At 38.2% G+C, this 22,484-nt stretch overlaps 2 protein-coding genes across 4 annotated transcripts in view; one reads left to right on the top strand and one right to left on the bottom strand.

Moving 5' to 3' along the window:
- Positions 1-4,399, bottom strand: part of Efl1 (elongation factor like GTPase 1) — a 123,053-nt gene extending 118,654 nt beyond the window's left edge. For all 3 annotated transcript variants that reach the window (XM_055623377.1, XM_055623378.1, XM_055623380.1), the window contains exons 1-3: positions 4,336-4,399; positions 3,443-3,555; positions 1,122-1,189 (exon numbers count right to left, since the gene is read on the bottom strand). In XM_055623377.1, the coding sequence (XP_055479352.1) occupies positions 1,122-1,189; positions 3,443-3,533 (159 nt within the window). In that variant the 5' untranslated portion in view covers positions 3,534-3,555; positions 4,336-4,399. The remainder of the gene's footprint in view (positions 1-1,121; positions 1,190-3,442; positions 3,556-4,335) is intronic.
- Positions 4,400-4,538: 139 nt separating this feature from the next.
- Saxo2 (stabilizer of axonemal microtubules 2) lies at positions 4,539-20,718 on the top strand. The gene is made up of 4 exons (XM_055623246.1): positions 4,539-4,627; positions 7,204-7,383; positions 9,198-9,400; positions 19,775-20,718. Exons 1-4 carry the CDS (start codon positions 4,590-4,592, stop codon positions 20,716-20,718), a joined length of 1,365 nt encoding a protein of 454 aa, XP_055479221.1. The 5' UTR covers positions 4,539-4,589.
- The last annotated feature ends 1,766 nt before the right edge of the window (positions 20,719-22,484 follow it).

Raw genomic sequence — 22,484 nt, 5'->3', positions numbered from 1 at the left:
TTAATTAGTAAACTTTATAGTTTATAACAATTTATGTCTATGGAAAATTTAATAAGTATAGCAGTTCCCACAAACATCCTCCCAATAACTTCTCTTAATATTTCCATCTTCATTATTGTGTGGTATGTTACGTTCTTCCGACTGACGAACCAACACTGACAAGTTATTAAAGTCCAGTTTATGTTGGGTATATGTTTTAAGGGGGGCCATCAGTTTTCTATTTGTCAGTTGTCATCTTTTTTACTTCACTAGTGCTTTTCTATAAAGCCTCTGTTTTCTACCTCACTTAATTACACTTTATTTTCTTCCCTCTTACTTTGGTTACTGTCATTCTACCATCTCAAGATGGGAGAACTTGAGTGCTTCATTGTTAAACCCAACCTTCTGGCTTCCACACAGATGGTCTCAAATTTCCATTCCTATCTTCTAAGTCTCCTGCATCTACTTTGTTGATTCAGTTTTTTTCTCTTTGAACTTACAGCTAGGAAACTCTTTGCGTGTGTATGTACCTACACACACCTTGCATAGAGGTCAGAGGAGGACTTGTAGTGTGTGTGTGTGGGGGGGTTCTCCCTACTGCCACATAAATCTGAAGAATCCAATGCATCAGGCCCCGCAACAAGCACTTTTACCTACTGTGCTCACCAGTCCCTAAATCAGTATCTTCAACAAGATCCTCAAGCCTTCCTTTGGTTCTTGGGTCACTTAAGCTAATCTTCAAGATCTTATGTAATCTGACACATTCTGTTGATCTCTAAGCAAAAGCTCCAATCAAACAAGCACAACACATGGAAACTGGTCTTTATTCTTGTTATTTTTTAATATCTTTTCTGCCTTATTCTCAAACCAGCCAACTCATTCACCCATAAAACCTCTAGAACATGTAACAGCTGACTTGTCACAAGTCACTTCTGCACTTACACAACACAGGATTCATACAACTCAACAAAAAGCAATATAGAAGTGAACTTTTCTCAACATCTATTTTAGCTTAACTTAATGGGTTGTCAGCTCCTTCTACATGTTTACATTGCTAAAGAACAAAGCAACTAGATCATGACATCATAGATAGTTAATTTTTATTAAAATGCAACAAGCATTTTCCAAATCTAACAACATACCTTCCCTGCCAGGCGGCTGGAGATGATTCCATTACTAGATATGAGACAATCAGCAAGGGTTGTTTTTCCTGTTAAAACAACATTAATTACAAGACATTAGTTTAAATGGGCTAGCATTCTATAGTGCTTTATCATCTTCCTGTAGACCCCACCAATTCCACTTGAAAGGTTGTCAAGATTAATTTGAAGCACAGGAATTTTAAGTATAGTTGGACTTTAAAGACTTACTTGATGAGGCAAACTACTCTGGGTATCAAAATACAAACTAAGTCTTGGAATGTTTGTGTTAGTTATTAAAATCTAGCTTTAAGAAATCATTCAAGTTTATTATCATTTACCAACCATCCCACAAAATTGGTCATACTTACAAACTTAGGCTCTAAAAGCTTAGAATGACAAAAGTACAGCCACCGTATTTAGCTCAGAAGGGTAAACAGGGTAAATCATCACCAGGAAACAAACCACACATCGTCTTCTGTCATATTTATCTATGTGTGACCCTAGCTGACATTTGCCAGTTAATAGTAAGAAAATTTGTCTTCCTGTTGTTAGAGGTCTACACTGGAGCAGCCAATGCTACCCAGTTAAAAACTAAATATGGAATCTATTTTATAGTAAAAGAAAATCTTTGCATTATCAAATATACATTTACAGTTACCTTTATTATACTACTGTCAAAGCTAACACAATTTCAAGCGGCTTAAACTGGGACCTGTGTTTAAAGAATGACATGTGCATATTCAATTTTCACAGCAGGGTAGGCCTAACAAATAATGCCTTTTTCCTAAAATCCAGCTTTTTGTAGTCTGTAAATATATAATCTGTGCAATCTGTGGAACAGTATCAAAGACCAATCCACAGGATCTCTATAGATCTTAAAAAATGTCTTTTAATATATAATCCTAGACTATCGCTTTCCTGCTGTGCAACAGAGTAGAATTCATTTTAAGTATGGCAAATATACACCCATTAGAATGTACCACAAATAAGGACTCTGCATTATTAAGCAAGGCCTAATCCCTTAGAGAACAAAGTTTAATATATACATACTGTTTAATTCCCACAGCAAAAACAAAACAAAAGAGAAAAAAAAAAAGGAAAAGAAAAAGAAACAAAGTGAAACCTTTGGCTGGACCTCACATTCCCCAAACATGGACCCATCTGCCTAGAACCCATGGGTAAGCTATTCGCTGAGATTTCATTGGTATATAAAACTCAGTCCCTGCTGGTGCTTCCTACAAAGCGATCTATTCTCTCTGTCTCTGTACTACCTTCTCTTCGGAGCTCAGATTAATGACAAGAGTCACCAAGCCTCTTTTCTGCCTCTTAACCCGCCCAAGCACCTTTACCAGTCTAATCTAATCTACAGATGGAGTACTTTGTCCTTGCTTTATTTTTTTTTCCCTAAGAGCTCCCTACACGCTAATAAAAATGTTAATGACCATTCACACAGGCTGTACACGGAAGCTCAAATAGGTAAAGTAATTTAAAAACAACTCAGAGTTTACGATGTCTAACTGCAGAGGTAGGGAACGTAACCCTTCCTTGAGCCTCTCAGGCATGCAGAGATGTGAGATGGGGCCCTGCCTACCTCTTCCTTACCTTTAATACGCTAAGTACCTTCGGGTTCAAACGGGACTCTAAACGCTGAGCCAGTGCAACTCCAAGAGTTTCAGATGGAGAGCAGCTTCAGGATGAAGCTATGGGATAGTGTCAGAACGGCCATCCGAACCCCACAAGCGTCCGTAGTTCAGTAGCACATGTCCCCTTCTGCCCTTTTACCTGCTGCTACTTGCAATGCTTGTCCCCACCTATCACCTACAGCTCCTCCTCAAAGCTACCCAATCTTCCAGTTCTCAAAACTCTTATCTAGTCCCTGTCTCCCCTACCCAACCCCCTGCTGCTGTATCTCATCATGTTGCCCATGATTCCTAAAACCTCCACAGCTGGGCAGGTGGCCTCCTCATAAATGCCTAGCTCCAAATAAATCTAACAAAACACTGCACACTCAGCAGATGCTAACTCAGGAGGTGATAAATTAAATAGGATCCATAGAAGAAACACTCTATCAAGACCAGAGCCATTTTACCATTTCAAAAACGTTCCCATATTTTAACAAAAACTCAAATTTAAAAGCATTGTGTGGCAGACTACTTAGAACAGTGATAACCAGTTAGCCCATTTATTTCAACCGTTTTACAGCACACTTCTCTGAGACGACACACACAACTTCCTAGCAAGCGTCCCTTTCATCATTCCGATGAAACACATAGAGAACATGTCTCCTCTGTTAATAAAAAGCCATTTTAGAAGAGACTTACCATGATCAACGTGAGCCAAAACACAGATATTCCTGATGTTGGCAGTGTTCTTCTGAAGCTGAATCATCTTGTCAATGCCATTGAGCACCATGGTTACTTATTTCAATCTGTGACTAAAAATTAAATGCAAATTACAAATGGAAGAAAATCCAGTGGTGGGAGGAAGCGCAACACCATGGAAAAACAAACGGACAAACTGAGAGGTGGATGCTGAGGCTTATGGACCGCCCGAGAGTCCTCAAAGGAGAACCCAGTGTCGTTTACCCATCCGTTTCCTTCTGCCCCTGACTGGATATGGCAGTACGGGCCCCGGTTCCACGGCAAAGTCCACACACCCCTGCAACAAACACTGGAGCGTGGAGTGCGCTGGGAGTTCCCACACCCGCGCCCCGATGAATCACGCAGCCGGGAGGCAGCCGGGTGCAGAGACGCCCTGCTACGTGACACCACCCACTCAGGTACTCTGGCCCAAGCCGACCACAGGAAAGGTGGCCATCCCGCTTGAGTCCCTCCGAAAGTCTGTCGTTCTGTCCAGCTCACTGGCTTTTCCCCGGACGTAAAGAACCTCGGCCCTGTGACTGCACTGAGTGTCCTTAAAAGTTTCGGATCACGTGCTTACGAACACAACAGGTGCGTGACACATCTACCATCCCTCTCTCCAAAAAATAAATAAATAAATAAACAACAACAACAAAAAAAAACCAAACAAACGTAGCAAACGGAGATCTGTACGCCCCTTCCTCCGTTCGGGCTCTGGGAGTTGCCGCTGGGGGTCCTGGGTCCTTACGCGGTGCAGCCGCTCCAGGCCCTGCTCGCCCGGCCCTACCGACACAACCCCTCGGGTCCCCGTCATCGTCTAACTGCCGGCATCCTTGGCAGGACCCCCAACTCACCGGCTCCACGCCGCACGCACTGCACTCACGCTTCCAGGGCTCCCGGAAGAGCTCAGGCCGGAAGTCTCAGGCACCGGGGAGGCGGAGCCTGCGGGCCTGCGACCTCTGACCCGCGCGCACCTAGGACGCCTCCGGAAGTGGCGTCGATTCCGTCCCCGTGGGAATCCCGTGGTCGTCTTGACGACGGTGGACGCCGTGGCTGCTCTCAGGTGCCAGCTGCAGACCTGGCGGAGAAGGACGCCGGAGCAGAGAGCATGAGGCCCTGGTGTCTGTGTCAGATTTGCACCTGCGGGTAAGAAGAGGCCGGCCGGTGTGGCGTCGGCGGGGCCGCGAGCTCCGCTGACACCTCGCTGCCCACACCCGCAGCCCCAGGACCCTCTAGCCTCAAGTGGCAAGGGCCTGGCGAAGACACCCTCCTCCTCCCCCCCATTCCCCTCTCTCCCCTCCCCGCTTACCCTCTGCGAAGTGCACCCCTTTTCTCTAGTTACTGGCTCCTGGGGCAAAACTTTTCTTCTTTGCAGTCCCCGACGCTTCCTACCCAGAGATTTAAACTAAAATACAGTCCAGGCCAGGTAAGTAGTATGAGCAGATGTGGCCGGTAAGTGATGGATTCTGTCCTGGGAGAGTTCAGGCACCCACCCACCAATTCTAGTGGTTAATTTCAAAGAGCACTAGCCAAGGTCTTCCGTTTGCAAGCCAGGGCTCTCCAACCCCTAATCGTATTCTTATTCCTGTCCAGACAGTGTTCTCTTGGGCTCTGTCTGACAGAAAAAAAAAAAAAAAAGTCTAAATCTCGAATTTGTTCTGTAAGTTCTGCCTAACAACCTTCCGCTGCCAGCAAACATGTTTCCTTTCCTCAGCCTTACTGTTGACCCAGGTATTAGATCACCTTTGCTAAGTAAATACGAGTAATGCCAAGCCCTTTGTATTTCTAATCCCCTCTAAGGGCAACCACCTACAATACATGTGGATTGAAAGCAGTGTCTCTGCCTCTTTCATAATAAACCTTGTTTGTATGTAGGTATGGATGGAAAAATAATTTTAAGGCATAAATCTGCAAAATCTGCTGTGTAGGAAAAAGTGTATTTTAATCTGAATTTACAAAGTAAGTTATTTTTACATCCAGCAATCACGAAATTCATTACAGTGGGGACTCTCCAGTCTTCAAATAATATCACTATCCAAAGAAGGGGGCACTGCCAGTGTCATAGGAAGCCCCTTTAAGCTTTGAAGCATGACTGATAAGTTCTACTGAAATGTCTCTTGCAGAAGCTTAGTTCCTTCAAGAGCAGTGCCTCTGCTGCTTTTACAAGAATCTTTGACAAAACAGGGAGCTACTATAACATACATAGTTACACTCCGCCAATGGTTTTTAAATGTGGTTACCTCCATGGGACACTGTCTCAAAATGAGGCAAAGGTTCTTCACTGTCCTTCCACCCCACCTCACCACACCCCTATCTTTTGCTTCCTGTCCTGCTGGAAGGGAAGAGAGAAGATCTTTCCCTATTCTTTTTGTTGAAGATTATCTGTTCTAAATGTTTGTATCACTGTGGTAGTGAAACCAGACAGAAAGAAAGGAGGAAGGGTCTACTTGGGCATACAGTTTCAGAGGGTGCAGTCCCTGGCAGTCAGGCATGGTGGAGTTCTTGTTCCTGGAACATGAAGCAAGGCTTGTTACATGCTGGCCGACCAGGAAGTAGAAAGCCTTTGGAATTAGGGGCCAGGCTATAATCTTTCAAGGACTGCTGTTAGCCACTTACTTCTAACAGGTAGGTGCCAGCTTCCCAAAAGTCTTCCAGAATGGTTCCATCAGCTGGAAAGCAAAGGCTCAAAACATGTGGACATTTCAGATTCAAACCATAATACCTTATGAAACTAAAATTCAATTATTTTGATCTCCCATTAGAGACACCTGCTTTTATCATTTCTATGAGCTGCTTTTTCAAAAAGACAGAAAAGTTTGACAGGTGTAAACAGCTATAACTGCTAGCAAAACCACAAAGTAGAAGGAAGAAAATTTTCCTTTAAAGATTATAAATGCTAGGCTTGTAATTTGTCTGCACTTTTATGTCTTATACTTGTCCACAATCTTTGCTTTGTTACACTGTGAAATCATTGCTTTCATGGACAATAAAAACAATGACAAATTCCAAAGCTTTGACTTGTGTTTTTTAATCAGTGCAGCTCTATCAGTATATATCTATATCTATATCTATATCTATATCTATCTATCTATCTATCTATCTATCTATCTATCTATCTATCTATCTATCTATCTCTGACCTGTGTACTCTGCTCCTGGATTTTCAAAGTATCTTGGACCCTGCATTGGACAAAATCACTTCAGCACTTTCCAACAGCCTCATTTTCAGTGGACATTGCTGAGTCTCTTGGCTCTTCTGACTTTAAAGCTTCTTAGACACGTGGAAGAATAAGGAGTTGTCTAATCACGATGCTGCCTAACAACTCCCAGCTCCAGTCTCTCTTGGCCTCTACTATATTCCATGCCCTCCACCACCAAAAATGGATGCTGTTCTCTGTCTCTTTCCTTTTGTAGCTATGTTCTGACTCAAAGTCACGTGAGAGTATCTGTGAAACCTAAGCAGAAAACTTGTCTTCCAGACAACTAGGAAATTCATGTGCTGGTTTTTCTACTTCAGTAACATAAGTCACTAAACTATTATGAGCAAAACCAGTTTCTGCTATGTAAGGCTACAGTGTAATTTATTTTCATAAACACCAATGCAGAGGGGAAAGCCTTACTAAAATTCAGAAGTTGTGAATCCACTGGGATCCTGTTAACATGCAATAACCACACGAGATATTTGTAAGGAAAAATAATATTTCCGTTTATTTGTTTGTACAGACGGCATCGTTGTCCACGTGGAATCACAAGGGTTTATGAACATTCTGGCGTATCTTGCCCCACGACAGAGTATTTGGAAAAATATCCAAAATATGGTGATGTTCTTCCACCTCAGAGTCTTAAACCAAAGCAAGAATTTCAAGCTTACCGTGGTAGAATGGAAGGAGTAACCACATTTAAGTAAATATTAAGAAATTGTTTCCTTATTTTTTGTCCAATTCTTCTGGTCTTAATAAAGTTCTCTTACTATTTAAATTTAACTTGCTATTTGATTTAAATTGAACTAATATGAAAAGCAAGAAATTAATTCACAACTTAAGCAGAAAGATAAAAATTAAGTTACTTTAACAAAGAGAAGAAAAGGGAAAACAAAAAGTTCTCATTTTTTAATTGCTTAGAATATCTCATATTTATGTATGTTGCACTGTTACTACCATCTAGAGGAATGCCTCTGCTTCCTGATGTGTGTGTGTATGTGTGCGTGTGTGTGTTCTAGTTTTGCATCTCTGATTGGTATCCAATACTTAAGCCTGACAAGGCAATCTTTCAAGTATGTAGATTTACTCCTATCATGACCCTAATTGAAATACCTTAAAATGTTTCAGTTGTTTAACATAGACCCAATTCTTTCCATAATTACTGCATGAATTATCAAACCCTGCTTGCTTCTTTAATTTTTCTTCCCTGTTTGGAATTCTCCCTCCCTCTTTTCATAGCTAATGCTAATCCAATCTGTAAATATCAACTCAATTTTCTTTTGTAAATATCATCTCTGCCACCCTACCTTTTTTTTTTTTAATTTAGCTTTTGAGGCCAAGTAAACTTCCTTCTTATAACTTCTCAAACTACCTTTCTAGTTATTAGGTTTGTTTCAGTGTTCTATACCAACATAGTACATCTATTGTTTTCTCACTATTCCATTTTCAGAAACAGTACCTATTACTTGGCGTAGGTACCCAACATTCCTATAGGCGGGAGCTTTTCTTGCCTGATTTGCTCATGCTGATCATATTGACTAGAAAGTAAATGGGTAATTTATCTGTACTACAAAGAATAAGTGTCACCATATGCTGCATGTTTCTGTAACACAGGAAGAACCAGGTGTGTGTGTGTATGTGTGTGTGTGTGTGTGTGTGTGCGCGCGCGCGCTTGTATAAGACTTTTGATCTTAACAGCATAATTGTAGCTCAGTTAGGTAATGTTGGGATTGACAGTGTGTATATTTAAAATAACTCTATGATGTACATGATATTATTATACAACTTTTTGAGGAAACTAGGGCACAGACAGGTTAACTAAGTTATCCAAGGTTATCTAATCATTGAATGACTGAGCCAACATTTGGATTCAGGCAGTCTTGGTAGCCTTGAGTCTCTGGTTTTCTTCAATCCACAGGACTGTCTCAGCCCCTTCAGTACCACTTCTGTCAAAATAATGTTATATAAGGCACAGGATGTCTAGATTATCATTTCATTCCCATTCACAGTCAGAGATTCTGAGAAATCCAAAATCTTAGTAAGGATCACATCTGTCTCAACCACAGATGGTGATCAATTTGACAACGAACAGAAAGATATTAAGACTTCCATCAGAGGAAACTATGCCCAAGTGCAGTCTATGTAGGTGAATGTGGCTTTTGACAAAGTGGCTATGATGCTAATTTTGGCAAATTTATCAGCTTATCAAATATTTCTTTTGCTATTTCCTTCTATGTTATATCGTTTTTAAAAATCCACATACTTGAGAATTTTACTCACTTAAGATCAAATTGAGGAGCTGTTTCAGTTTTTTAAAACTAGAATGTTTTGCATCTTTTCTTGTCATTGGATAAAAGAATAAAAGAATTTAATTGCTTCTTTCAAATCAACTATTACCATTTTAAATATATCCTTAGATTGTTCAAGACAAAAATTGAAGATTTTAGTACTGAAATAATCAAAACATAAACCAGTGAGACTGTGTTTCACATACACACACATATATATATATTTCAGGTCAGATTATCGCCCTTATGAAGTAGTCAAACAACCTCGCCACATACCAGAAGAATATAAACCCAAACAGGGGGATATTGATCTTGATACTACCTACAAGCGAGATTTTAATCCTTACAAAGTACAGCCTGTGGTAAAAGTCCGGCCTGTGGAAAGACAACAAGTTAAAAGAGGAAAGTTGGACACTGTCCCAACTTATAAAGGTAACTTGTCATTGTAAAAACAAAGGTGCCCCATACCTAAAAATTCCAGCTTTGAGCTTTACGATCAAATTGTAATCTTCTTGTGCTGTCATACTTAGCCACAATGGTTAGAAAAGAGCACTCTTCTCCTTGATCAAAATAAGATTGTTAGCAAAACCCGGTTATATACAAACAAAAAACTGCCTCCTGGGGAATTAGGAGTCCTAGAATCTTCTTCAAATGTGTCCACTAAGTTGTCTATATTTCAAAGCATATTAAAAAACAAAGGATGTCACTGAACAAGAGTATATGTTATACTTGCCACTTTTTCACATTTAGTTAATATTGTCCTTTTCATCCTTTCCTATCCTATAATGTGTTGAAACTCGATTGGAGTTGTTGAAAAGGTAAAGTAGCAACCGTCCTCTTGATTCAAAGTCCAGACCAACCCGTAAAACTAACAAATTATAGACTGACAACCAGAATATTACTTTTATACTCTAAAGCAATGATTCTCAACCTTCCTAATGTTGCAGCCCTCTAATAAATACAGTTCCTCATGTTGTGGTGATCACCAACCAAAAATTTTGTTGCTACTTCATAACTATAATTTTGCTTCTGTTATGAATCATAGTATAAGTATTTTGGGAAATCGAAGTCTTTCAAGGGGGTTACAGCCCGCAGGTTGAGAAGTGCTCCTCTAAAGGCTAGATTGAAGGATAAACCTCTGATCTATAAGCAGGCGATTCTTGATCCTGGGCTTGAAAATAAAATAAGCATGTGCACCCCACAGAGGCAGTGCCAGGCGGTGACAGGGCCTGCTCCGCTAAGCCTTGCTTGCAGCAAGAAAAAGGTTAGAGAATACTTTCTCACTGTTAGCAGTGCACGTACAAGTGTGAGCATTGGCAACTGAATGACCTCTTTTTTTTCTTTATTTCCCAAAAGACTACATGATTTTAAAAGTTTTTAAAGTTTTCTTGAAAGTCTTTATTTAAAAACAGACCATCTTGATATGAGCTATTCTGTTTCTCTCATTAGTAACACAGTTGCGCATACAGGCTTATAACATTTTCATTGGTTATGTGGAATAGTTGATTGGGTATGTTTCAATATAAAACCTTTTTCAAGAGTAATGGCATACATAGTTAATTAAGTAATAGCTAATGGCTACTTTAAAAACTTTTACCATAAAATGGGTAAGTAAGTGCAAGGTACAATATACCATGATAGAATGGGGAAGTTAGGAATAATGTTCTTTCTGGTTTTTGAAAAAACTGAGTACATACACTGCTATAGAAATGACAAGTTATAAAGACTATGAATGGTAAATAAGTATAAACAAATACAGCACAAGCAAATTACTGAGATATTGATATGCATAAAAGATAATTTTGACTTAAAAGATAAAAAGTAAAAATTACTTTGTCATTTATGCAACCATAGTAATTTTCTTCTGTGTAATATATATTAAAAACAGTGGTATTGATATCCTTCAATGGTGTGTGCATATATGTAACAGAGAGACATTATAGTGTTCCAAGATTTCAGGCATGAAACAACTACCTCAACTGTACTTAATTATGTGTGATTGTACTTCTGTGTGTATAATTCTGAAGAGAGCAGGTATGTGTACAGTCTAAGAGTGGAGGGCAGAGGGAAGGCAGAAGTAGAGTATTGTAGAGGGGAACGCACCCTGCAGTACACGTAGATTTACCTTCTGAACACGAGCTTTCATGGATCATAAATGTATCTGTCCTTAGAAATCAATTTATATTAAAATGTAGAAGCTCAAAGCAGATCACTGTGACTTGATAGAGGTCAAACTCTGCTCTGTGCTTGCTGCTACAGAGAATACAGAAATCTAGACTAGAGAGTCATTGCTGACATTCGGAAGTTTTATAGCCAATAACTAAGGATGTTAAAAAAAATCTATGCGCTGAAAACTGTATAACATGGATAAAAGGAAGCTTTCTTGGACCCATGGATTGGGAGCTAAAATGTCTGTGATACTCAGACAAAGCAGTCTACAGGTTGAATGCATTCCCTACCAAAATTCCAGTGGTATTTTCTCAGAAATATCAAAAACAATTCTAAAATTCATAGACACCACAGAAGACTAATAGCCAAAGTAGTTTGGAGAACAAAGTCTGAGGTATAGTATTTCCTGATTTCCAATTGTATTACAAGGCTACCATATTAGTATGCTAAGACAAAAGAATGGATACACAGACCCGTGAAACAGAATCAAGGGCTCAAAAGTATATATAAGGATATACAGCCAACTAATCTTAAACAAGGGAGCTATGCACAAATAAAAAAATACTACAGCATCTTCAATAGTGTTAAGAAAACTGAGTAACCCCCATACAAAAATAATAAAGTTGGATCTTTATACCACATAAAAAAAGTAAATGATGACTCAATATAAGACCTGAAATTGTAAAATTCTAAGAAGAAACATGGACTTTGGGATTTGATTTAGATAGGATAGATAGGATACCAAATTAGATATCTATCTAAATATCTATTTAGATAGATAGGATACCAAAAGCACAGACAACAAAAGCAAAAGCACATAAGGGGAGGTTATATAAAGCTAAAAAGCTAGACAGCAAGAAGAAAATATTTGCAAACTATATATCAGATAATATATAATATATATATATATTATATATATATATATATATATATAAGAAACTCAAACAATTTAGTACATAAACCAACCTTTTCCCAAAGAAGACACAAATCACCAACAAGTACATGAAAAGATACTCAGATTCATTGAGATAAGGAAATGCAAATGAAAAACAAGGTAAGATACACTTCACATCTATTCTGTTGAATGTTATCAAGATAAAAGAGAACCCTTGTTGGTAAGAAAAAAAGAAATTTATACTTCTCTGCATAGAAATGAAAATTGGTACAGTTGCTACTGGAACAATCTAGAAATTCCTCAAAGAATTAAAAATGGAACTTCCATATGATCCAGCAATATCTAATCAAGATTTATAGCTGAAGGAAATAAAATAATTACCTCAAGGAGATTCTATGCATTCTTAAGTTGATTCTAGCATTGCTCACAACCATGACATATTATTAGTGGATGACCAGGTTAAGAAAGTCAAAAGTTAGAGGAACAATTCAAAAATTTGTACTTAGTAATTGGTTGTGGCATATCTATATTTCATAAGAATATGAAATAAAAATGTTAATGTAGTCGAGCATGATGACATACACCTGTAAATGGCAGGACTTGGGAGGTGGAGACAGGTGGATTGGGAGCTTGAGGACAGCCTCTATCTTGCTGTACAACAGAGGCTTGTCCTTAAGCTCCTGATCCACCTTTCTCCATCTCCTAAGTCCTGCCAATACAGATGTGTGTCACCAACTTGAATTCATTACACGTTTTTATAAGTTCTTCTGAACATAAAAAGTGTGTTGTAAGTAGTAGAAAATCACTGCTTTTATAATAACTTATAAAACAATGTTTAAAAATTAATTATTTTAATAGTAGACAGCCTGTGCAGGAAAAGAACTAAAATTTCATACAGTGCTGACCACCTTATAGATGAGCTATTAATTTTGTGAGTATATTTGCCAAGTCTAATTGAACTTGGCATATAGAGAGTCAATTTACTATGAGGAAAAACAATGAACACTTGATATGTGAGCAGATCCAGTTTGCAATCTACAAAACTCCCATATAAGTGGCTTGTTTCTTTGTGAAACTTGCACTCTTTGATAAGCTAACAGACTGAGCCAAAAATTCCAAGAAATACCCAAGAACCTTTTTTTGGGAGTAGAGACTTAGTAGATACAGCCCCATTAGAATGAAAGTTTTCCACAAACACCCAAATCATGTCCTCCAGACATTTAAACACAGAGCATGACTGTGTCTACCTAGTTCAATTCCTAATTGGATTGAGGAGATATGCTCCACACCCTGTCTGCTAAATATCTAAAGGAACAAAATTTTTCCTACTGAAAACTAAAAAGGATTTAGTTTCTGTTACTGCTTTTTACACAACATCCTATGAATAGTAAAACATTAGAAAATATCTGAAGAAATAAATGCACAAGAAACCACCAAAATTTGTGGTAGAATCATATATTTAAGTTCCAAATAGATAAACACAAAGAAAAACTATGGGGGAAAAAATCTCTGGAAAGAGAATTAAACTAGGCTTTTTGTTGGAACCCAGTGGAATAGTGATCTTATAGCACACAGGACTAAGTAGGATGTCTATATCAAATCCTCCCCTCAAATTTTACGTATTGATTTGGAAGAGGAGGCCGAAAGATTTTAAGATTTTAAGAGCCAAGGAAACAAATCTTTCAGACGGGACTGGTGCACACATGGCCTCACAGAGACTGTGATAGCATTCATGAGACCTACACAAATCCCAGCATGGAAAAGGGGAAGGGAGCACAAAGATCCCTAACCAGAGGTTATCTGCAACTGATACTTGCTTACAGAGTAAAATAACATCAGTTTTCTCCAATTGAGTGACCCAGGGCATATTAACCACACTCCCATCAGGACTCATGCTCAGGAGTAGTTGATTGGTGGTGGTGGTGATGGTGGTGGTGGTGGTGGTGGTGTGTGTGTGTTATTGGTTGGTAGTTTTTGCATTTTATGATAGAACATGAAGTTGGATGGGCAAGGAACTGGGGAGGATCTGGGAGGACTTGGGGGAGGAAAAAATAATATGATCAAACATATAAAATTCTTTAGAAATGTTTAAAATATCACAAGAAAAAATGTATAAATATACTAAATCTCAACTTTTTATAACCAGTGAAATAGTCTTTAAGTTAACAAAAACTGAGAAATTCCACTAGCAACAGAGCAGGCCTACAGAGCAGTAAATGATGGTCTCATGTTGAGGAAAATGGTTCAGAAAGATGCATGAATTTAAGAATGATATATGGATATATAGATAAAGTTAATGTTGCTTTCATAAACTCATGGTATGTTTTCAAACAAATACAGGATTGATATATGTTGGAACAGTAGTATTAAAGGAAAATATTGTTCTGCAAGTGTTCAAAACAGCAAGCCACCTGAGTCAGACAGAGCCCATAATGAGTGAAATTAAGCATTTTTATTGAAAAATGCAGAAAGGTTTAGCAAAATTATAATAAAAAAGGCATAATGAAAACCTATACTAAAAAAAAAAAAAGAAAAAGAAAACCTATACTTATACTAATTCACACTAATGTAGGGAATAAGTCATATGGAGGGGGAAGAAAGATGAGGTAAAGCAAACAGTGATATACTCAAGCCCATCTGGATCACTCATTGCCTTAAATAACATTTAGAGTGGCTCTTCAAACATTAACAAGAGATTAAAAATCTTATGTCAAAAATTTATAATTTACATAAATTTTCATAGTTCTTTGAAAAACATAATTTACTAAAATTAGTTCAAGAAATACAGCTCAAATAGATATCTTAGAGAAACTAAATTTGTAGAATTGCAGGTATAATTTAAAATTATAAAGATGATCTAGGATTTCCAACTTCTGATTAAGATGCAAAAAATGGAGTGTTCTCAATCAAACAAGGAAAAGCTAGGTACACAATGTATGGAATCAAAACTAGCCTTGAATCCCTGAGAAGGCTGAGACCACAAGGCCACTAACAGAACAAAAGCATGAGTACCACTGCAGAGCCACTGGTGCAAAGTGAATGTTGCAGCTTGGTGACAAGAGAAAGGAAACAAGACCCAAAACACAGCTTCCTTAACATGAAAGGAGGAGATGTCCCTGCGACTAAGCACTAGAGAGCTACTATAAAGGGACAGGAGCATCGCAAAGCTTGGCCTCTGTGACTCAGGGTGGTCAAAGCTGGAGAAGAGCAACAGATACTGCTCCCTGGACACACAGCAACAACACCTCACTTGCGACTCAATAACATCAACCTACTGTTGGGAAAGGGCAGGATATGGAGATACACATTTCCTGAGATATAAGAATATAAAAATGGGACAGATGAGAATCCTCCCAGTCTTCAACCTGAACACAGAAATAATACCAAAGACATTTGAAGCTAGGTCCACTAAAAACAAAGAGACCCAAACTTAATTATGGATTGAACCAAACTGCAGTCAATAAAGCTCTGGCAAATGAATGTGGATTCATTTCTGAATACAGGTATTATTAAGTATCTGTGGTACATGCAATGTCTTTTTTTCAAATTGTAAAAGGGGAGGGGGGAGTGAGAAGGGAAGGAGGAAGGGGAGAAAGACCTTGTCATGAGACCAGAGGAGAACCCAAGTAGAAAGTAGCCAGATATTGGATCTATCAAAAAATCAAAGTTATAAGTGATGGTCAGAAACGTAAATGGAAAAATTAACCAAGAAATGGAAGCTACAAAAGGTGGAATGCAGTGTCTACCAAAAATAATAGAGATGACAATGCCTTGAGTAAGTGATTAGAAAAGAGTACACTCAGGGAGGAGCAGTGGGCCTCAAATAAATCAGCATAAACCAAATGTACGGAGGGGAAAGCACGGTATGCACAAAGTTTCAGAACATGTTGAAGTGGCCCTAACGTGCATGTACTTGGAGAACCAGAAGATGGGAAGAAAAAAAAAACAAAAAACAGAAGAATTACCTAAATAATTAATAGAAAAAAATTCAAAAATAAGGAGTGATATAAAAATATGAACCCAGAAAGCTTTAAAAACCCAAGCAGGTTATATCTGTAATTTTAAAATTGCATAAAAACATACAGATTGCTTAATGTGAAAGACACTATTAACCCAGGCATGGTGGCACACCCCTGTACACCTGGTACCTTGCAAGTAGAGGCAGAAAGATCAGAAGGTGAAGACATCCTTAGCTATACAGGAAGTTGAAGGCTAGCCTGGGCTACATGAAACCCTAGCTCCAAAACAACAAAAAAACATACATTAAACAAATTAAAAGCAGAAGACGACTAAGACCATAGGAAACAGAAGATCGTGGTTGAAACTGCTGAAGGCTAGGGCACACATGGAGTCCCTCAAGCATATTGAACCTTAGTGAAAATATATTTCATAAAGTCTTTTCCACACAAGTAAAAAGAATTATCAGTAAATGTCATGTGAAGTTTTAAGAGAAATTCTTCACAAAGAATTTGACCTTCACAAAGAGAAAAAAAAAGTCTTCATATATAGGTGCAATGACAACATAGTACTTTTTTTTTGGATCAAAGATGCTATCAGTTTTCACCCTGTTTTTTTTTAACCAATTATAAATGTACATAGTGGAGGAATTGTAAATGTGCTGTGCCTTAGTTGTTACTCCTCAGTCATATGTGGCGTAACAATTCAGTCAACAGTAGTATGCTTTTAAAACCATAGTCCACTAAGAAATCATCTAGTGAGCTCATAGACACTGGGGAGCATTGGTGTTCCCATAGCAAAATAACTGTAAAGATGCATCTCACCCTGTGTGTCCCCATCCGTAAGGTGTAAAATTGCATGTGTAAATCAGAATATTTCTCAAAAGTGGACTATGATTTGTTAAAAATCTGTATTGTAAACTTTAAGGCAAGAGAAACAAGCTGGCATGTAGGCCAAGTCCAGCCCACCATTTTCTGTTTGTGAATGTAACTGGATTGACACACCCATTCTTTTCCTTAGTACCTACTATTGCATTCTTGCTACGTTGATAGAATTGAGCAGTTGCAACAGGCACTGTACATTTAGAGACTTGTGTTTAACCTTCAAAGCCTAAACACAAAACATTTCCTATTTAGCTCTTACAGAAAAGCATTTGCCAACACCTGCTCTGTGATAATCCTGTTACTGAGATTGGAAACTTAAAAGAATAATGTGTATGCTACTTCATACTACCAGGCATTATCTCTGCCCCTCCATATTCTTATTTTTTATTTTTAAAATAATAATTATTATTAATTACAATTTATTCACTTTGTGTCTTGACTGTAGCCCCCTCCCTCATCTCCTTTTGGTCCCACCCTTCCGCTTCCCCTCCCCATGTCCATTCCCTAGTCCACTGATAGGGGAGGTATTTCTCCCCTATTATCTGAGCCTAGCCCATCAGGCCTCATCAGGACTGTCTTGATCCTCTTTCTCTGTGACCAGTCAGGCCACCTCTCCAAGGGAAGGTGATCAAAGAGCGGAGACTGCCCCTGCTCAGCCACATGGAGACTGAGCTGCCTATGGGCTACATCTGAGAAAGGGGGTCCAGGTCCTCTGCATGCATGGTTTTTGGTTGATTCATCAATCTCTGCAGGCCCCCTGGGCCCAGATTTTTTTTTTTGGCTCTGTTTGTCTCCTTGTAGAGCTCCTGTCCCCTCCAGGTCTTACTATCTCCCCCTTCTTCCATAAGATTCCCTGTACTCTGCCCAAAGGTTGGCTATGAGTCTCAGCATCTGTTTTCCTACCCTGGTGGTAGTCTTTCTCAGGCCCTCTGTGGTAGGCTCCTTTCCTGTTCCCTGTCTTCTCCCACCTCTGATACCTATCCTGTTTGCCCTTCTGAATGAGGATTAAGCATCTTCCCCAGGGTCCTCTTTCTTTAGCTTCTTTAGGACTTTGGTATGTTTATCCTATATTATATGGCTAATATCCACTTATAAGTGACTATATACCATTTGTGTTTTTCTGCTTCTGGGTTACCTCACTCAGGGTGATCTTTTCTAGTTCTATCTGTTTGCCTGCAAATTTCATGATTTCCTTGTTTTTAATTGCTGAGTAATATTCCATTGTGTAAATGTACCACAATTTCTGTATTGAAAGTTCAAGTTACTCTGGTATGGGGAAATACTTTATTCTATTCATTCACATATTCACCTAAAATAAGCACTGACACTTAGGCAGCAAAGACTTTCCCAGTATGACTGTGTGAAACTATAGATCTTCACTAACATCTCTGGTTTCCTTTTAGTTACTGGAATATAGTGCTATAATTTTATACTGTAGTTTCTAAAGAACATATATTCCTTCATGGTAGCTCAAGATTCATGTGAGTTGGAAATGGAACATTGTCAGGTACAGAGGCAGCTGGAGGGGTGTGCTCCAGCTAATGTGTACATGATTTCACTCATAACAATCTTTGCTTCCATCATAACTCTTCTCTTGTTGCTATCCTGACTAGCCTTCTCCAGTTACTTGTTTCTATACAAGTGTGTAAGAATATGGCTTCTATGTGCCATCAATCTAAACACTACCTCATGCCATTCTATTATGTTCTTCCATCTGGTTCTTGATTTTAAACCTTGGGGTCACAAGACTGGTGTAGTTCATCTTTTCTTTCCATGTAGCTTCATAAAGATTCCCTGCTTTTTGGCTGGGTTTCTATTTTCACTAAACATCAGTAGCTTAATCATTTAGCCTAAACCTCAGCAGGAATATCTCTGAATGGGGAATTATTCTTTTCGTAGCTAGTAGCCATATAGTAAACACTCAAGGTTTAACTATTCCAGTAGTCATTCCCCAGACTTTGGTTCACATTCTATTGTCTTGCCTAATACATTAAAAAAAAATTACCTTTTATAAATTAACTTTTGGTATTTAAAAATGCTTTTCAGGATGCAGTAAATTTTATGTTTCTCAGCTTACTACGTTATCTAGTATGTAAAATACTTGTCATTGATAGTTTATATTTTGGCATTTTAAAATGTATTTGTTGGGTGAGGTAAATTTTACCATATTGCCCAGCTTACTACTTTTCTAAACAGAAATAACATAAAGAAGCCTTCACTGAAGCTTTTCATCTGTGGTTTAAGAAGGCTGTAGGTTCTAAACATTTAAAATTTTTTATCTTCTATCTCTTCAGACAGCTTTAAAACTCAATAATCCATAGAATCTTTACCTTTGACCAGAATCACAATGAAATTTGAAAATTCTCTTTCAGATTGAGCGACTGGTGTATGTAGTCTGTAGGATTTTTAAATTTTTATTTTAAAGATTCTGAAGGTCATTCCTGTGAGTTGTAAGATACTTAAAAAGTTGATCAATTGACTTGTAAATGTTTTTGGCCTTGCAAACTTGGGTAGCTCATAAGATGCATAATGAATGCATTGACTTCTTCCTGTTGGAGGCTTCTTATTTTAAGGCCTAGATTTATATGAGGTACAGTGATAATCCTAGCCAATACATAATATACTGTCTTCACCCACAACATAGTCTATTGAGCTTTCTATCCAAAGTCACACTCATGTGTATCAAATGCCCTTGTATGTAGTCAGATGAATCTGAGAGTAGAAAATGATGGGGGGGAAAAAAAAAACAAAAGAGAACAAATATGAGGAAAACTTCATACTTGATGCTGTGCTTGTGGATCTAAAAGAAATCAGAGGATGGTTAGCCTTGAGAGAAATGAACCAGGATTCTTTGAAGATAGTTCAGTATTTAAAAATGTTTTGTTTGTTCTAATTTTCAAGATGCTTATAGAGCTTGGGATATTCAGAAATGTGAACTTTGTAAACCAGAGCAAGCTTACCACCCCCCAGATGTGAAATTCGGAAACTCAACTACATTTCAAGATGACTATGTTCCCCGGGAGATAAAGCCTAGGCAAAGCTTTAAGCCCTGCTCTGTGCTCAAGTGTTCTGCAGGCCCTTTTAATGGTGATACAAGCCATCGTCAAGATTATGTACCTCATCAGCTAGAAGTCAAGTTTGCAAGGCCAAAGGAAGTTTATAAGCCAACTGACCAGCCTTTTGAGGATCTCACCACTCACCGGAATGACTTTCAGGGTCTTTCTGGTGAAACTGCAAAAATCTGCAGACCTTCCTATACTAGAGTGACCCAAAGCACTCAGTTTAAAGGAAGCACTGAATTCCGTGACAGCTTCCAACCATGGGAACTCCCACCTCCCCCAGTCAAGAAAGTAGCAGAGTATGTGCCCCCTTCAGGAAGCATGCAGTTAAACAGCACCAGCCACCTTGACTATGTTCCCTATCAGACCAGCCGTGTGGTTGCCATTAGGCCAGTTTCTCACAGAAGGAAAAGCAGTTTTCCTTTCCAAGGAAAAAGCACCATGAAGGAAGATTTTCCAGCATGGGAAAGTTGTCGTCAAGGTCTTATTAAGCAGCAGCAACAGATTCCCAACCCATCTGGAAAATTTGATGGTTTGAGCACTTTCAGATCTCACTTTGTGCCACATGAATTGATTCCAACAGAGAGCTGCAAACCTTCGAATGCTGCTCCTAAGAGTTCAGTTCCACTTGATGATGTCACCATGTACTCTATACACTACACACCGAAGAAACAAGAGATCTGCCCTGCTAGCTATCCTTTTCCTCCAGGTTATATATTTGAAAATACAAATTCCCAAGGACATAAATTCTTTCGCAAGATTAGTCCTGCAGTGGAAGCCTTGTAGTAATCAACTAATGTTTAAAAGAAAGTTAATGAATGTTCAGTTTTTTAAGAGAAACCTAAACTTTTTGTAATGAAAAATATTATGAGAGTTATGCCATATCATTTTTAGCTTTTAAAACAAGTTGGAACATATAGATCAGAATTCTTAAGTCCATTTTATACTAATAGTTTAACCAAGAATGCTCTTTGTCATTTTGTTTAGCTTTTTGAACTACGGCCTTCCTATTTAGCACAGGCTAGCCTGGAACTTGCAGTCTATTTGTGCCAGTCTTCTGATCCAAGATTGTTGTTTAACAGGCATTTCTGAAAGCTAAATGATATGCATGCCCATCTACACATGCTGTCTCATAGCTTGTCCTAGGTCTGTTATCATTTACATCTCATTTTATAGTTATGCAATCATACAGCTGTTCTCATTGTCAATTCTCAAATACATTGGGACTGTATAGAACAAAACTGAAGATGAGATATGGATTATTCTTCCAAAAATATCCAGGATTTACTTATTCATTCATTCATTCATTTTCAACGTATCTACAGAGCATGGAACAAGTCAAATTTTTGTTGGTGATGTCAGAGACTACTGCTCTGTTCCTTGCCCTGTTCAAGATACCAAGAGGCATTGTGGCTTGAAAAGGAGAGGTCCTGTAGGTTGGGAATCAGAGGACTGGAGTTCAAGTACTAATATCTTCAGTTTTTATTTGTGTCACTATAAGAAATCTGCTCACACACGTAGCTCTGTCATCATGTATAAAAGAACATTCGTTCTGTGTACCTCACAAAAGTTTGTTGGTATCATCAAATCATATAATACATTTGAATACATAAAATATAAACATAAAGGGCTATTAACAAACCCTCAGATACTTTTTGTAGTTTTTTTCTTTCCAAATAAGGATGTTAACAAACTTAATACTTATTATCTAATCTCCATATAGCAAGGACTGTAAAATAATGCTTTTCATTTATGAGTAGCATGTGTTTGAAAGAGGCATCTGCCCACTATAGCTTCATAAGTACCCTACAAGTTATGGCAGAGAAAAGAAAACTTAGATTAAATACTTTGATATGAGTGGCTATATTTTCAAAAGAAAAAATATTTGCTGGAACAGTTTTAGGGAAGATTTCCAGTTCTGACAAAAATCTTCAGGCTAAAGCTAGGTGCATACAGTGGCCATATCCAGAATCACTGTTCATTAGTAAGGGCCATAACTACCTTTTTCACGACTAAAAGTGTAAAGATAAGTGCAACAAAAAAAGGGGAAGAGATGGCAGGAAGGAACATGGAAATAGTGTAACACCAAAAGTTTTAGTGAACTAAAATCAACTGAGCGTTTTTGCTTTTTGAAACAGGGGCTCACTATGTAGCCCTGGCTGGCCGGGAACTCATTTTTTAGACCAGGCTGGGTTTGAACCCACTGAGATCTGCCTGCCTCTGCTGCCCAAGTATGGGTATTAAAGGCCTGTGCCATCACATCCAGCTGTAACTGAGTGTTTTAATAAATGGTCATGTATAGAAAATAAGATTAACTTTAATTTAAAATGAATTATAATGTTTCACAGTCATTTAAGAATATGTAATAAGGATGAATTCTCAATGTTTTATTAAATATTTTAATTAATTGAAAGTAATCATCAGTATTTGCATTTATTATAAAAATTAATATCTGAAAAATGTTTCTATGTGTAATCCACTTAATAAAATGTACTGATTTTCATGAAGTCATTTCTGTATCATCTTATTTGAGATAAAACTTCTAAATAAAT

Source organism: Psammomys obesus, unplaced genomic scaffold, assembly GCF_907164565.1.
Source record: "Psammomys obesus unplaced genomic scaffold, mPsaObe1.curated_primary_1811, whole genome shotgun sequence".
NCBI classification, from domain to species: Eukaryota; Metazoa; Chordata; class Mammalia; order Rodentia; family Muridae; genus Psammomys; species Psammomys obesus.
This window is presented reverse-complemented; position numbering and strand designations above follow the sequence as displayed.